Source organism: Pleurodeles waltl, chromosome 5 (genome assembly GCF_031143425.1).
Source record: "Pleurodeles waltl isolate 20211129_DDA chromosome 5, aPleWal1.hap1.20221129, whole genome shotgun sequence".
Lineage (NCBI taxonomy): Eukaryota > Metazoa > Chordata > Amphibia > Caudata > Salamandridae > Pleurodeles > Pleurodeles waltl.
Genome location: NC_090444.1, coordinates 350,286,449 through 350,302,908, shown reverse-complemented (window position 1 = coordinate 350,302,908; position 16,460 = coordinate 350,286,449). Strand labels below are relative to the sequence as shown.

Here is a 16,460-nt window from a genome sequence, read left to right as displayed (position 1 = left end):
ACCTCCCTGACTCCGTGCAACATCTTTGTTCCATTGTTTTCAAAGGTATTATACCAGGGGTCCATGCGACTCCATGACCGGCTAGCACTCCCAGGCGTCAGACTGCTGGGAACAACTCAGTCATTGACGTCGTGATAGCTCCAGTTGAAGATATTGTGTTTCTAAGCACTATACTGAGGATTAATCTTTAAACATGTGTATCTTTGCTTGTATATGTTGGATTTTTGTCTTTTTGTTCTTGTTTTATTCAGATAAACATTGGTCGTTTTTCAAAACTGGTGTGGGGTACTTTTGTAGTGTTTCCACTGTGTTACTGTGTGTGTACAAATACTTTACACATTGCCTGTGAGATCAGCCTGACTGCTTGTGCCAAGCTACCAAGGAGGTGAGCAGGGGGTATCTTAGCTGTGTGGTGCACTTACCCTGACTAGAGTGAGGGTCCCTACTTGGACAGGGTATGAATCACTGCCAACTAGAAACGGCATTTCTAACAAGGTCCTTGGTGAGTGGCCCGTGTCAGAGATTGCATGTACCTAAATCCGTCCACTTTGCCAAGGATGGAGAGATTAGTAGCAATGGGTCAGTGATGGGGTATGGAGGAGTGGAACAGCTCACAGCTCCGACTGGACAGCGACATATGAAGCCATGGTGCCACAATAAATCAACTCTCAATGTACTAAAAAGTAGCATAAACATATTAATAGCATTTTCTTTTCCTTACAGCCTTGAAACTACATTGGAGTACTGCAAATACTAAATATTCAAACACATGATTAAATATACCACAGCCGCGATGAGCTGTATTTTGTATGTTTATACTTTCAAAACAATAAACAGATTTGATCCATAAATATACCACAGCGTTAGGATTCTCCTGTATAGTTTTGGGCCCTTTCCCTGACTGTATCAGGAAGTTGGCATGTTAGGCACTTTTTCGATTTGGACGATGCATTTACTTATTTCAGAGCATGGACATGTAATATGCTTCTTACCTGTAATTATTTGGGTGGATGTTGAAATACAGAGATGTACATTTGGAAAGACATCTCATAGTTGTCCATCTTTCAGCAGAATGGCTTATAATTGTCTGGCAGTCTTGTATAAGGTTTCTACCAGTTGGTTGTACATGATGGCAATGAGGACCCTAGTTTGGGTCTCTTACTTTTATTTAAGAGGCTGCTCAGATAAATCTGGTTGCTCTGTATTGTTGTCCACTATCTTCTGGTTGCCGGTATCCGTATCCATAGCTTACGGAGTCAGATCTGAAAGCAGTCATGTCTTCATCCTGAATAGATGTGTCTGACCATATAAGACAGTATTTAATAGGTTGGCTAAATATTGTGACATGCTTTGAATGCGTAGGGTGAAAGCAATCACTCTTCAGATAGCTGACTTGAACTGGGGCCTTTCCCTTCACTGTGATATGTAGCCAGTTGTCCTGTGTTGTGATGGCGTTGTCCTGAAAATCTACCCTTTTTGGAAAGTAGACAAGATTAAGATGATGGTTGAGTGAATTTCTTCCCAGCTTTTGGAGCTGCATGAGGTCCTCTTCCTCGAAGGTTTATATTAACAGAATGACATGAATGTAGAACAGGTATGGCGTCTGAAGTGAAAACAAAATCACTTTCAAGTAGAGCCACAAACCGGTTAACTGAATGCAAAGCCATCAGTTAGCCTGAGATTTAGGTAATTCCCACATATGAAATAATTGAGTTGAGATTCATTTAACACATTTGTCTGCAGTATTAACAAGAGGGTTCTCAGCTCTATGGGTAATTTACAAGCATTCATCCCACCTTTGTTTGTACCACTAATGCACAGTGACCCATAATAAACAATTCCTAGTAATGTACTTGTTGTAACTTGTGGTCAATAAGATTAAGCATATTTGGTAGACAGGCTGTGTCCTTAATTCAGGTGGGGATCTTCCTTATGAATGGCTTCAGCATGTTTTAATCAGGCCAAAGATGTTTTCAGGGTACTTAATCCAAAGCTGATATGATATGTGTTTGTTCTGTTTATGCAACTTGAGAATCATGTAGAGCCTGCCTTGCACTGGGTTCTTTGCTAACAGACTTTTAACATGCTCTCTGGTGCTAATCTGCCATATGTTTGATAATTCTGGAAAGTTGCATTATGTATTGTTTGGTTGGGTCTTCCCCCAGCTTGGTATGTGTTTCCTAGACATAGTCAACTGTGTCTGGTGGTGAAATTGTGAGGTTCTAATGTCATTTAGTGACCTTACAAAGCACCTCTCCACTACCAATAAGGTGTATGATTATTTCAAGTGCTTGCTTAGGAAGGCAGATGTGACTGTGTATGAAACTTTGATACATCAGTCTGGATAGTGTCCTGTTTCAGGAGTCCAATTGGAGTTTTGTTTCTTTTTACTGTCATACGTACTTATAATTCCAGTAATGTGTTGCTCCTGCTAGTTTTGTGGAATCATTTTTTCAGATAGAGCTCACCTGAAAAATGACTCCTGATCATTGTGCACTTCTGTTTTATCTATTGGTTTAACTGGAATGCATGCAAGTTCACAGATTTTAACAGTGCCTCAGCCTTCATTTAAATATAGTGTGAAAGGTTAACAAATGCAGACCATGTCGTGATAGGTGACCATACTCTACAAATTCAAATTTGCATGGGTTGTTGAAATATTTCTTGCATTTTCTCTCTGAGTTTGTTGCATCACTTTGCTAACCTATTTTGATTGTTGAGTCATTCCATTTATTTTTCCCAGATTTTCTTGTAGTTTTAAAGTGCTGTGTCTCATACTACACTTAACAGCCAGTTTCACGGCATAAATCATTTTCACCTACCTACATAACTAGCAGTAAATATGCACTGCAAAGGATAATAACTAGGTGAGAACAAAGAACATGATTGTTTTAACTTTGTGAGTTTTCCAAATCCAAAGCCTAAAAAGCCTTTTTTTTTTTTTTAAGGGAGCTGTTTGAGCGAACTTTCCCAGAAACAGTTAACTGTTTTCATCGTCACAGATGGTCACGGATGGACTGGCACCACTCAGCTGTCATGTCCTTTTCAGAGGCCCAACCCCATCACAGGCAAATTCTGACACCCATCTCAAGCTCATTTACCTCAGCCTAGATGATGTCTCCTTCCAGGCTTCCCTACATCATCCTTTTGCACAGGCCCTGTAAACCTTTTCCCCTGCAGTAATAGATACAATTGTGCCATGATCAGGCAGATTTCAGGGGGCTGTCCAAGCATCACATTAGCTTTGGAATTGTAGATGGGAGATAAGTTGAGAAGTTGGAAACAGCATATACTACACTCCTGCAGCACAATACATGAGACACACATGGTGGGTCATGACAGATAGGGCCACCAATCCAAGTGGAAGAAACCGCATGTAGGAGTGGCCCTGACCCAAGGTCAATGGAGATAGTTCCTATGTCTGTCTTGGCCAATAACCAGGTATGCTACCAGTTCCGAGCCAAGGATCCAGAACTTGCAGAATTGATCTGTGGATGCATACTAGCTAACAGTGAATGCAAAGCTTTGTACACACACTGCTGTCCACACCTGTAAGTGAGATAAAGTTGAACAAGATACTTACCTTCATAGGCATATTTTCTGGTGGATACTCTAGCCACAGATTTCTTCTTTTTAGAACCCAAAAAGTCCTCTCCATTGTATGGAGAGGAGGGAGGCTGTTGAGGAACCAATGTCTGGAAAGATTATCCATAAGAAAGGGTAAGGTAACAGGTAAGTAACAGTAATTGTTTCTCGTGATGGTTATGTCTATCCACAGACTCCTTTACCTTTAGAAGAGATATCAAAGCATCACCTCCCCAAAGGCTGGAGGGTCTTAGGAGTGCATTTATACCATAAAGTCATGGAGAACAAAGTGGGTGAAATTGCAGGGTGAAGAATACTGTTTTAATGGTCAGCAACTGTGCATAGGTTCAAAGGGCGTGCACATCAAGAACATAAAGGTCTAAATGGGCCATAATAAAAGGCAGGTATAGGAGAGCTCCTTTAAGAAACATATAACAACTGGTGACTTGAAAATTGGGGGTCAGTCAGGTAAAAGTAAAAAGGTTGAAAAATAACCTCTAACTATGCCCGATGCATTGTCTTGCTGGGCCACACTTAAGACAAACATCAGCACATTACACAGATTGGCCTGGGGGGTCAATTTGATGGTCCTTACACTAGGCCATGACCTCTTCCCAATGAGTAGCATAAGTAGATTTGGAAGAAGGGTGTTTAGCCGCAACAATAACATCCCCCCCTTCTGCAGGAAGATCAAACCTAGTTACCTCAGGCAGGTCTATAGTGTCTAGGGTAGCCAGAGTACTATCTAGGGTACTGGCATACTGAGGATACATTCAGGTCAGCATCAGTGCAACGTGGAGGCAGTAAATTAGCTGTATTCTCGTCATCCCTGCTGTGCAGAATATTTTTAAGGTCATTACATTGTCAAAATCTGATCTGAACAAGAATTCTATTCTATGGTAGTGCTAACATCAAAGAACATTCTGCAGCTCAAACAAAATCGGGAATTGTGCTTTGGTGATCTGGTAACAAGACATATGCATGCTGCGGGCCTACATAAGCTCTGAATCAGAAACAGGCATTTTGGTCGAATCTGGAGTAGGTGCCACTAAATTGGAGGCCAGGTCCAGAGCTGGCAAAACAGACAAGGCCTCTAGCACAGAAGTGGAGGCATGAGCTGACAGTGGTAGGTCCAGCAGGGTCAGATGGCACTGGGTCAGTCGGTGCTGCAGCAGGCTGCCTCGCCAAAGTCTGACTGGAGGCCGCTCCATGGAGGCAAAGGCACTACAATGGGAGTTTCATTATCTGGAAAAGTTACAGCATGACTTCCCTGAAGGCCTTTATCTATTGCGGGGTTGATGATGAGCCAGGAGACTCAGGGTCTGCCCGAGAAGATTCAGAGTAGGCTCTGAGTTGGACCATGGCTGTGGAGCGCCAACTGCACTATTTCTCTCCAGAGCACGTGTAACAGGACTGAGACATGTCCCCCTTGCACTTCTTGCATTTATGTTGGGACTAAACCTAATTTTCAACTTATCTGAGGATTGGTGATTTGGTGGAGGATGGAGGCCTGGAGCGGGAGTGGACCTGCAACTTTGAGGTCCACTGTTTGGAGCACAACCTACTCTGTTTATTTTGCTCAGCAATGTAAAGTTGCATTACTCACTCCCTGGTAGTCTTTGGGTGCATCAGCGAGCATTTGACAAGGTCTATGAGTCATGCTTATGCCTTAAACACACAGAAACAGGTGGAAACAAGCTATAATGTAGAGGCTGTAGAGCTGTCTGGTATCAGGATAAAGAGAAAAATATATTTTAAAGGACACATGCAGTAAGAAAGCTACCTAGACTACTCATCAACAATGCCATCTGGTCTGTCAAAATGGAGCACAACTGCAATCTTCTTAACAGAAAGTCAAACCATATGATCGAGGTTTTAAACTTAAAATAAGAATGAAAATGGTTCTTTTAGAACTCAAATTTACAAAAAGAAGGGGAAAAGGAGAAGAAACAGTCTGGCGGAAGATGTAGCTGTATCCTACTTAACTGAGCATGAAATCTGAAGCACCTTTTCGCCAGCAAAACTTTAAGATATATAGTTTGTGAGCAGGAATGCATTTGAATGGGATCTAAAACTGTTTTAAGGTCTCTCTGCACCAGAACTACTGGCCTTTGTTTAAACATATCAAATATAATCTAATGTGCCTAATTACAAACCATTAGCATGGGCTAGAATTCATTAAGTCTTGACACTCCTGTATTTTAGACAAACAAATTTCAAACATATTCTTGACTCTATTAAGCCATCATTCAAGTTAAACATAACAGCCTTTCTCATGCGTTCGAGCAACCACTACCTTATTTACAGCCTGTAATCAATGTTAGTGAAGACATTTCTACAGACCCAGTTTGTTTCGATGGTGTTTTACCTTTTAAAAATACTAAGAAGGTAAAAAAACAGCAAGATTGATTCTGGATTTTTATCATTGCGATTAACTGAATCATTTATTTTATCAGTTTTTTAGATCAAAATGGAGGCATCAAAACAAGAGAGTCTATGTTCATCGATATCATTCCCCAAGTGACAGGGGTAAACCAAACTAGGTCTGTAATGTTTTAGAATTGGTTTGCATATCTAGGAAGGAAAACTGTGTTTATTTTTAAGATTTAAGTAGCAATAGAAAGCCATAAATAAACTTTCAGAGGCAGAATCAGCCCAGTCGGAGTAATTCATTCTTACCCTCAACATACGGTCCTTCTTTGGGATGTTCACGAACTTTTAAATTAAATGTTTTGGATGACTTTCTTCTCAGTAGATCTCGCACACGTTCATTATAGATTTCAAGGTAACTGTGAATATATAAAATATTTATAAACATGACTGAAACTACAAAGCTAGCATAAAAAAAAAATAGAAAATCAAGCAATAAAACATTGATTCCAAAATAATTACACCTCGTCTAAATTGGTCAGCTTCAAGGTCCACATTTGATGTGGCGTCTGATGTATCCGAACAAATATATGTTTTGTTGCACTAGCTTATTCTAATGTTGCTGACCTTAATGTATAGAGCCTGTCAGTTTTACTACACTAGACGTGTCACATTCTAATCACTGCTTAGTCATGTCTCCCTCATATCTTAGCCACATCCTCACCCTGTCCTCTTTCTCACAATTTGTACAAACCACAAATTCATGCACATTTGACTGACTTCACTAATGTATTTATTATGTCATTGCTCTTCCGCTTGCAGATGTTGTCTAAGTACTTTTCCTATTACCCATTTTTTACGCTCTGATACTCCGAGGGTTATTGCAGAGCTATATATCTGAAACTCTGAAATAAAAATACATTTTTAGAGCCATAAAACTCTACTGTAGATACTTTTAGCCACTGAGTTTACGACAGAGATCAAAGCATGTGACCTACAAGACACATATGGATTTCTGTAATCCAAGAGTCTAGGCATGCTGTTATTTTCATAAGTCATTTCTTCATGGGCACTACGCTGCTTCTTTGAAGGCTAAAAATAGTTACATCTGTCCCTCTCCTGATCATCATAACATTGTTTTATCTGTTTTATACCACACGGACTAGACCCAAAAGGATGACAGAACACTTTACAATACGGACAGTTTCAGGCAAAAGAAACATTTTTGATTCATTTTGGTAACATAAGAACAGTTTGGTTACAACGTTTCCCTGTGAAGACTACTGATTAAATTTTAACATTGCACGCTATATTACATTTCAAAACGAAGAAAAGCGGCATATGGCAGTTAAATCTTGTAGATTATATAAGTGCACATAAAGTATATATTTGTCAAAGCCAATATAAATATAAATCCTCTCCCTGTTTCCCTTCTTGGGTGTACACCACTCAACTGACCTCTGGCATTATTAGTTTGAATGCAGTCACAACAATCAAGCAATACACCTCTCCAGGATGACCAGACACCATGGAAGTGTTCTTCCTGCCAAGAGGCAAGTAATTGCCTCAACTGTTTACCTATGAGCCATCAGAAGTTTTGATGACTACCACCACTAGAGTTGTTTAGGTACATTACTGTTTTCCTGCAAGGTGGGAAGGTGGCTCCACAAATTAATTTCCTTGTGCTCTAGTCCTGCATTTTCACGTGGTCATTAGAAATCTAATTTCTTCTTTAGGATACCACTCAACAGTGGCCAGAGTGTTTAAGGGATCTATTGATGTTGCAGTGGTTTCTGCTGTCGCAGAAGCTATTGCCACTGCTGCTGTTCCTGTCATGGCTGCAACTGTGGTCAATGCTGTGGTCACTCCTGTGGTACCTGCTTTCAATATACCTGTGTCAATGCTGTGCCTGCAGCTGCTATGGCTGTTGGGGGGACAAAAAGTGCAGAATATCGCTAAGAATATTTCTTCTTTGTGAATCACGGAGTTGCTCTCGTTGCAGCAGATATGCTAATATGAGAATATTCTAATGATTTGCGTATACATACTAATGAGAAAAAAGACATTTGAAAACTAATAATTGAAAATAACGTGTAATGTGAAAAATGTGCCCACGGGGAGTGGTCACCATCTGTGTTAACAGTACTAAAATAATGTGAAATTTGTATGAGATATGTAATAATATGCCATAACTGATGATATAACATATGTTTTATGATGCTTCGTATACTTAACTTAGCCAAACTTGTCGGCGCTGGGCCTTGCTTGCTTAAACAAGGAGAAGCGATGAGCCGCAGAAGACTGAAACTGGAGAAAAGGACCTTGAACTGTACATAGTTCAGAGATGAGCTCTGCCAGAAATTTCTGCAAATTCACCAGCAGACAGGAGACGATCAGAACAAATTGATACAATTATGTGTTATCTGCCCATTGCTTACCATTGGTTAGCTTCATTTGCTTGTTTCTTATTTGTTAGCATCTGGGTTTTCCTTTTTTGTCACTCTCCTGGGTTATGAACACAATACTGTGTCCTTACACAGTAGTGTTTTCTTTTTATGCAACCCACAAAAGTACATATGTTTTCCAGCTGTTTCTCTAGTTTGCTTCTCTTTCCCTCAACTCGATCATCTCTCTTCCCCATGTGATTCTCTTCTAACCCCATTCGTAATGCACTTGCCTGTGCTGATTTCTCACGTGTGTGCTTTTACTTCCTCCCAGCTCAAGGCTGCTCTCTCATTCTCACTTGTTTGCTTTTTTCCACCACATTCTACATTACTCTTCCTCTCACTTGCTTGTTTTCTCCCCCCGCACCCCATGTGTTGCATCCCTCCCACCTGCACCCTTCATGTTGCTTTAGCCCCTATGAGCCTCCTGTGTTGCTTCCATGTCCCCATGTGTTGCTTACCCAATCTGTTGTGCACCCATAAAGCTTGCCACTTTCCAGAAAAAAAATATGCATTTTTTTTCTTCTTTTTTGCTGTTTTAGTTAGCAATCAAAGTTAGATAGCCAATTAAAAAGGTGACTGCAGCGTTTTTTAGGCAAACAAGTTTGCTGCGTGTACCTACAAAATGACGCAGTAGTTTTCTTTTCTTATTTAGACATGATTCATAACGTTGGGGATGCTGTTCCGAATGGCTAAAACATATTGCCAAAGCCAACATGTCTCAAAGGCCAGATCTATTTGTTTTGCCAATGCCGGATATTTTCTGCTAGCCCTCAAAGCATACCATAATTACAGTCAATAAATCGGAGGTTTTAGCCAAACTAACCACTTATGAACATAATGAAGTCACAAATTAATCTAAATAACCTCTCCCTTTTCATTTATCAGGTATCCTTCAGTCTCGAGGAGACTTCCTTTAGGTCACTGGGTTTCAAATTGCAGACCTTGCCAAGGGGAATTTACCAACCACTGAAGGTGCAATACAGAAGGACAAGCATTTGCAATACAATAGGTCTAGCATTTGCTTCAGTTAGAAGTATTGGTGTTCTAAATTCAAAACTGGACTTTTTTCTTGCCACATAAATTGGTCAACCCTGCCTCATAATTTGGTCTTTTTCTGCCATATAATTCTAGCGGCCCTGCATATAACTAAAACATTTCCATTTACCCTTTTCTTCTATCTGAAGCAACAAATGAAAATGTTCCCATTTAGAATCCTAATTTAAATCTGCCATGCAAATTCCAATAGAATACTACTTTTACCACCCCACTGGCACATCCACAGAAATGTGACCAATGGGCAAAATGGATAACATGGGACTCCTCCCCAGTGGAATAGACAGAATAATAATAATAATATTAATAAGGATTGATAATTCACAGACTCCTTCATATCAGCTATCAAAGCCTACAAAAATAATTGAGGCAACTGCCTCTTGCTAAGCATGATGGTATAGAGGACCATCTGCTCTTAAAGGCACAGCTTAAATTTAATTCTGTAAAATGGCAGCCTATGGGCTACACTGCCCTGCATTGCTTCATCCTTATGTAACATTGCAAAAGGGTTTGCAAAATCTTTAGTATATCCATGCATTTTAATGCATATCTACGTTACAGTACCCTTTTTCAACCAAGTAGGATGAAGACTATGGCCTTTGTGGCTTTTCCTCTACGCTGCATATTGACATTCTTAAGTGGCTTTGCAGGCCTTCCTGAATAAAAAGGCGAACATCTATACTTAAGAACACAATTTCAGAACAGTGCTCCAGGGTCCCCGCAGGTGTGCAGAACTATTCAGCGCTTATGACTATAAATGGAACCCCCCTACGAGAGAATAGTTGGTCCCTACTCCAAAAGAGAAAAAGGAGGGACTAACAGGCATGAATGACCACTAGCAAGGAAGAATTTTTAAATGACACTGAAACGAGCAAATGAAATGGCTTTAGGCCTACTGAAGTATACTTAAAAAAATATAAAAGAGGGTCACGCTTACGCTCTACCTAAAAAAAGAATGCAAGCACAATAACAAAAGCACAGCCCTTTACAAACCACTTCAAAAAAATTCATTGATACAAGAGTAGAGACTAGTTTCCCATTCTTCACAAATGATTTGTTTTATCAGAGGGCAGTAGATGAAACTAGTAGTGGTAACTATTCCTATTTAATAAGCATCTTTTTTTATGTTTAATTTCTTTTCAATTATCTTCTTTGCTATATGAGTTGTGGTTAGGTACATCATGTTACATTTCGGAGACAGCATGCTTGAGCTAAGTTTGCACTGCTTAAGGGAACGTGAGTGCTAACTATGACTTCTGGTTTGCCTTACAGCTCAAGAGATGGGGGAAGGGCAAATTCCCTTGTCAGCCCTACCAGTTAGATTCCTTGGTCTGGTTTTCAACTGAGAAACTGTAAGTGATTGTACACCAGAATAGCATACACAGATAAAAATGAAAACAGTGCTAAGAAAATGTCCATAAATACATTTTCAAGAAAGCATGTAAATTAGTAACAGTGTCTGATGCACAGTAGTGGTCTGTTTTAGGGGCGCAGCATAAAATTATTGTTCCAGCAATACCAAGTCAACCTTACTAAATTGTGCCATTCAATTTTAATAGCATCGTATAATAATGCACGTCTGCTAAACCCTAGTTCTCTTCCAGGGGAATCCTCATCGAAGTCATAAGCTCAAAATATTCCCACCCATGTGTGGGGACCCCGGAGCATATATGAACACACATGTACATACTTTAAATTAAATGTATATATAAGAGTAAAAATAGTGTCTAGAACTTTACTACATATATATATCATATACATGTATAAGCAATCATGCAGTCTATGTTGACAACAGGCTAAACATGTCTTATTGTTATAATGTTTTCCTTTAATGAAACTCTTCAACTAGAGTTAACATCTTTCTGCAATCAAAGAAGAGAGCATAGAAAGTATTAGCAATTTCAGATAGAGAGAAAAACTGCAGTGACAATGCAAAGGCATTATTAGTCAATAGGCTGCATCCCAATTAACCTAGCAGAACCAAAAAACTGGCACCATGCATTTAAGGCCCTAAGAACCTCCAGTATCCCACCATGCCACAGAGGTGAGAGTGAGGTGGCAGTTGGGCCACAGTTAGGTCAGTACTTTTTTTCAGTGATGAGAAGAGTAGGATAGAAGAGTAAGCTGCCAAACCTCCACAATTACGTCCTGGGAGGCGGGTGGGTTGCTTTGATGAGGATTGCCCTAGGAGAGAAGAGAACTAGGATTTACAGGTAAGTAACTTATCCTTCCGTTCCAGGGGATCCTCATTAATAGTAATAAGCACTGAATAGATTAGCAAACCCACCTCACCTGCGGATGGAGAGGTGGAAGTACAAGCAGTTTACTTGTTCTAATTAAACAAATGTCTTCACGAAGCCTGACCCACTTGAGTGTCTTAGCATCTGAATCTAGACAGTAATGCCTTGTAAAAGTATGTACAATCTCCGTATTGCAGCTTTGCAAATTTCAAAGATGGGTACATTCTACAAAAGGGCTGTCGTTGCCGCCTTGCCCCTTGTCAAACGGGCCTTAGGACTGGCAGTCAATTGTAAGCACATACAATGCATGAGACTATCCACCTGGAAATAGTTTGCTTTGAGGCAGCTATGCCATTTCTCATGGGGCCATAGTTTATAAATAATTGATCTGATTGTCTGATATCTTTAGTCTTATCAAGATAAAACTTTAACAGTCTTTTTAGATCCAGGGAGTGCAAGGTTCTCTAAGCTGGCGTAGATGGTTTGGAAAAGAATGATGGAAGACATATGGTCTGATTAATATGAAAATCAGACACTACTTTAGGTAGGAACCCAGGATGGGTTCTCATAACCACCCTGTTATCATGAAACATTGTGTAGGGTTCTTTTGAACAGAAAGCCTCAATTTCACGGACTCCTCTGGCTGAAGTAATAGCAACAAGAAAAGCTGTCTTCCATGTAAGATGTTGCAAAGAGGCTTTGTGTATAGGCTCAAAGGGTGGACCCATGAGTTGAGACAAAACCACGTTCAATTCCGACAGAGGGGAAGGTGTACGAACTGGTGAAGATACTTTTCTCAAGCCCTCTAGAAAATCTTTAACCACTAGCATTGTAAAGAATGACGCTTGAGAGGGCAATTTTCGGGAAGCAGTAATGGCTGACAAATATACCTTAATTGAAGAAAACTGCAACCCTGATTTCTCAAGGTGAAGCACGTAGGGTAGTATAACCTCTTCTTGAGCCAGAATTGGATTGGAGCTGTTCTGGATACACCACATAAAGAAGGTTTTCCACTTGAACGAATAAGAGTGCTGTGTTGAGGGTCTTTTGGACTCCTTTAGAATATTCATGCATTCCTGTGAGAGGCCTATATGCCCATACTGCAGGAATTCAGAAGCCATGCTGTCAAGCTCAGCGAGGGAAGGTTGGGATGAAATACCTTCCCCTCTAATTTGTGGAGAAGATCAGGTCTGCACGGAAGCCTCCTGTGAGGCTTTTCTAATAGGTGGAGGAGATCCGTGTATCACCACTGACAGGGCCACCCTGGGGCTATTAGTATCATCCTGGTTTTGGGCCTGTAGAATTTGTTGATCACTGTGGGAATTAGGGGAATGGGAGGAAAAGCGTAGAAAAATGTCTCTGACCAGTCTATCAACAGGGCATTCCCCTTTGTCGCTGGTCGATAAAACCTGGATGCGAAGTCTCTGCATTTTTTTTTTTTTTTTGTCGGCAAACAGGTCTATCTGAGGATACCCCCATTGTTGAAAAATGTCTCTTACTACGTCGTTGTGAAGCAGCCAGCTGTGAGAGTCTGACAAGCTTCGGCTGAGGGAGTCTGATCGCATGTTCTGGGCTCCTGGGAGGTGAACCACTGTGATCGACAGCCTCCTCAGTAGTAGCCAATGCCAGATAGTCTGTTACTCTCGAGATAGAAGGCAAGATCGAGTGCCCCCCTGTTTTGTTCAGATAGTACATTGTGGTCGTGTTGTCTGTTTGGACTAAGATGGAGTTATCCTTGAAGGATGGGTAAAAGGACTTGAGGGTTAGATGAACCGCCCTCTACTCTAGCAAATTGATGTGGTATTGCTGCTTCTAGTCCGACCACAGTCCTTGGGCTTGGTGAGAGCCTATGTGAGTCCCCCAGCCCTGAAGCGATGCATCCGTTACCAGTGTTTGAGTAGGAATGCTCTGATGAAAAGGAACTCCTACTAACAGATGTTGTTTGTGAGTCCACCATCGTAGTGAGTTCTTTGCCGCTGGTGAGATATTTACTCAGTCGTCACATTTGTCTGCAAATTGGCTCCACTGATCCTCCAGGTTCTCTTGAAGAGGTCCATTGTGTAACCTGGCATTCGGAACAATGAAAATGTGCAAGGCCATGGAACCTAGGAGTGATGCTATTTGCCTGGCCATTGGTCGTAGAGTGTGAAAGATGCTGTGACACTTCTGTGCTATTCATAATAGTATCTCCTCCGAAGGATACACTTTTTCGAGGTGTGTATCCAGTGTTGCTCCCCAGTAGGGGAGACTCTGGGTTGGGGTCTATATGGACTTTTGTAGATTTACTTGACGACCTAGGGTTTAGAAGGTATTCAAAGTGATTTTGAGATGTTGCATGGTCTGGACTGAAGTGCTGCCTTTCAGTAGCCAATCGTCGAGGTGTGGGTAAATAAAAACCTTTTACTTCCTCAAGTGTGCTGCTACTATTGCTACACATTTGGAAAATGTGCACAGGGCTGAGTTTAGACCAAAGGATAGTACCCTGTATTGGTGGAATGGATCTACGAAGCGAAGGAATTTGCGGTGTTTCACTGCCACTGGGATGTGAAAATATGCATCCTGTAGATCTATAGAACACATCCAGTACCCTTGATGGAGTTGAGGAAAGATTTCGTGAAGGGCAAGCATTCAGAATTTTTCTTTGTTGAGATGTATCAGATCTAAAATGGGTCTGAAGCTCTGTCTGGGCCTTTTTTTTGTACCAGGAAATAGCAGGAATACACTCCTTTTCCTCTCTCCGAAGGTGGAACTTCTTCAATAGCCCTTTTTTGTAGCAGAGTGAGAAACTCTTTTTGCAGGAGAGGTTGTTGCTGACAAGATTTTTTTGTTGGTTGTATTGGAGGAAGAGGTGATTTGAAACAGAGAATACCCATTCTCAACAATATTTAGAACCCAACTGTCTTTTGTTATGGAGCGCCACTCGCTTATATAGTTCCTAATAATTCCCCCCACTGGAGTGACAGGATCAGGGGAAGCAAGTCCTCATTGTTTCCCTGATGTTTTGGTTGCAGACTGATTTTGTCTGTTCGTACCACCTTCCCTTGTTTGTTTTCGGGACTGGTAGAAAGGTAGTCCTTGCCTTTGCTGTTGCCTTTGGGACCAGTGAGGGGTTTAAACCCTCTGCTGGTATGGACATCTATCGTAGGGTCTATACCTTCTGCGGTATTCCCTGCATTTTTCTAGACCCACGGCCTTGATTGTGTCCAATTCAGACTTCATTTTGGCCATTTCTTCGTCTGTGTGGGCCCCAAATAGAGAATTCCCAGTGAATGGGTGGTTCATGATTCGATGTTGCGCCTCTGGTTTGAGTCCTTTTAGGCGGAGCCAAGGTGATCGTCTTGCACATATACCATGCACATATCCATGAGCAGCGGGATCCAAGCCATTTGCAGCCGCGCTGATTACGTGATTGGCTACTAGGTCTCCTTCCTGTAGGATTTCTTTGAAATCCTGCCTGTCTTCTCTAGGCAGTTTATCGACAAAGCTGTTTAGAGAATCCCAGAGAAATCAATCTTATCTTCTTAAAAGTGCAGATGCACTAGATACCTTCATAAAGGAAGCAGAGGTACCACATATCTTCCTTCTCAACAAGTCCAGATGCTTGCTTTCCTTGTCAGGAGGAGCTGTCCATGAGGACGCCATTGAATGGGTTTTCCTGGCTGCAGCTAGAATGAGAGAATCCGGTGGAGGATCGGTTCTGAGAAATAAAGAGTCCTGGTCTGTGGCCCTGTATTTCTTTAGAATTCTTGCCGGTGCTGCACATAAGTTTGCTGGTGTAAGGAAAATATCTATGACTGGTTGCAAAAATCTTGGAACCAAAGGTAGAAGCTGCCTAGACGAGGAGCAATTTAAAATATTACAGGCGATGATGCTGCAGGTTCAGGAAGGTCGATATTAAGCTTATAAGCACCTCTAACCAACACTTCATCAAAGGTGTTTGTGTCGTCCACTGGAGAGACTCTCGCTGGAGGAGTGTCTGTTAACGTGGGCGAATAGTCTTTAATAGAAGAAGCAGATGCAGTAAACCAGGAAGATGAGCTGCGCCTTTGGTGATGGGATCGAGAGGTCCAAGATCTTGACCTTGGTCTGGATGTTTGCGGCAACCTACTGCTTGTGCATGAAAGAGGAGCACTGCGCCTTTTTCGGTGCAGGGTGACCTTTAGAAGATGGTGCTGTCGCCCGCTTGGCTGGAGGCGTTGGAGATGGTGTCCTTGGAAGGGATGCAGAGGGGGAATACATCCGCAAGTATTGAGAATCCGGTGACTGATGGGTCGGAGGCCTGTAAAAGCTTCCCAACCATTCTTAGCAAAAGATTTATAGGAGAGACTTGCCCAGACTATGATGAGGCTCTTGAGGACGCGATAGATGACCTACTTGGTATGGTCATTATATGGTACCGTTCATGTCGCAGTAGATGAAGTTGTCCTTTGTGCCGCCGGTGGTCAACGTCGTGGAGAACGTGAACGGTCTTGTTACGATGTAGAAGTTTGTTTCGAAGTTGACCAAATAGGTGAGGTGTGTCTCGACATCGAACAACGATGCAGTGTCGTCGACGGAGAATGCTCATGTCTTGACGTTGAATGCCCGAGTGTTGTGCCACCGGAGGTGTGTGTCTCGACGTCGACTGTGCCTCGTTACCGTCGACGGAGACATCGATCTTTGCCTTGACTTAAATTTTGTGTGATGATGATGTCTTCGACGTTGATTGCTTCAACGTCAATGGGTCTTGGTGTGCCCTCAACGGAGTATCAGCACGTTGGTGCTG

General features: G+C 41.6%; 1 protein-coding gene across 2 annotated transcripts in view; it reads right to left on the bottom strand.

Annotated features, from left to right (window-relative positions):
- The window catches only part of KIF16B (kinesin family member 16B), a 1,953,564-nt gene that overhangs the window by 1,592,814 nt on the left and 344,290 nt on the right, over positions 1-16,460 (bottom strand). For both annotated transcript variants that reach the window (XM_069234094.1, XM_069234093.1), the window contains exon 6: positions 6,265-6,374. In XM_069234094.1, the coding sequence (XP_069090195.1) occupies positions 6,265-6,374 (110 nt within the window). The remainder of the gene's footprint in view (positions 1-6,264; positions 6,375-16,460) is intronic.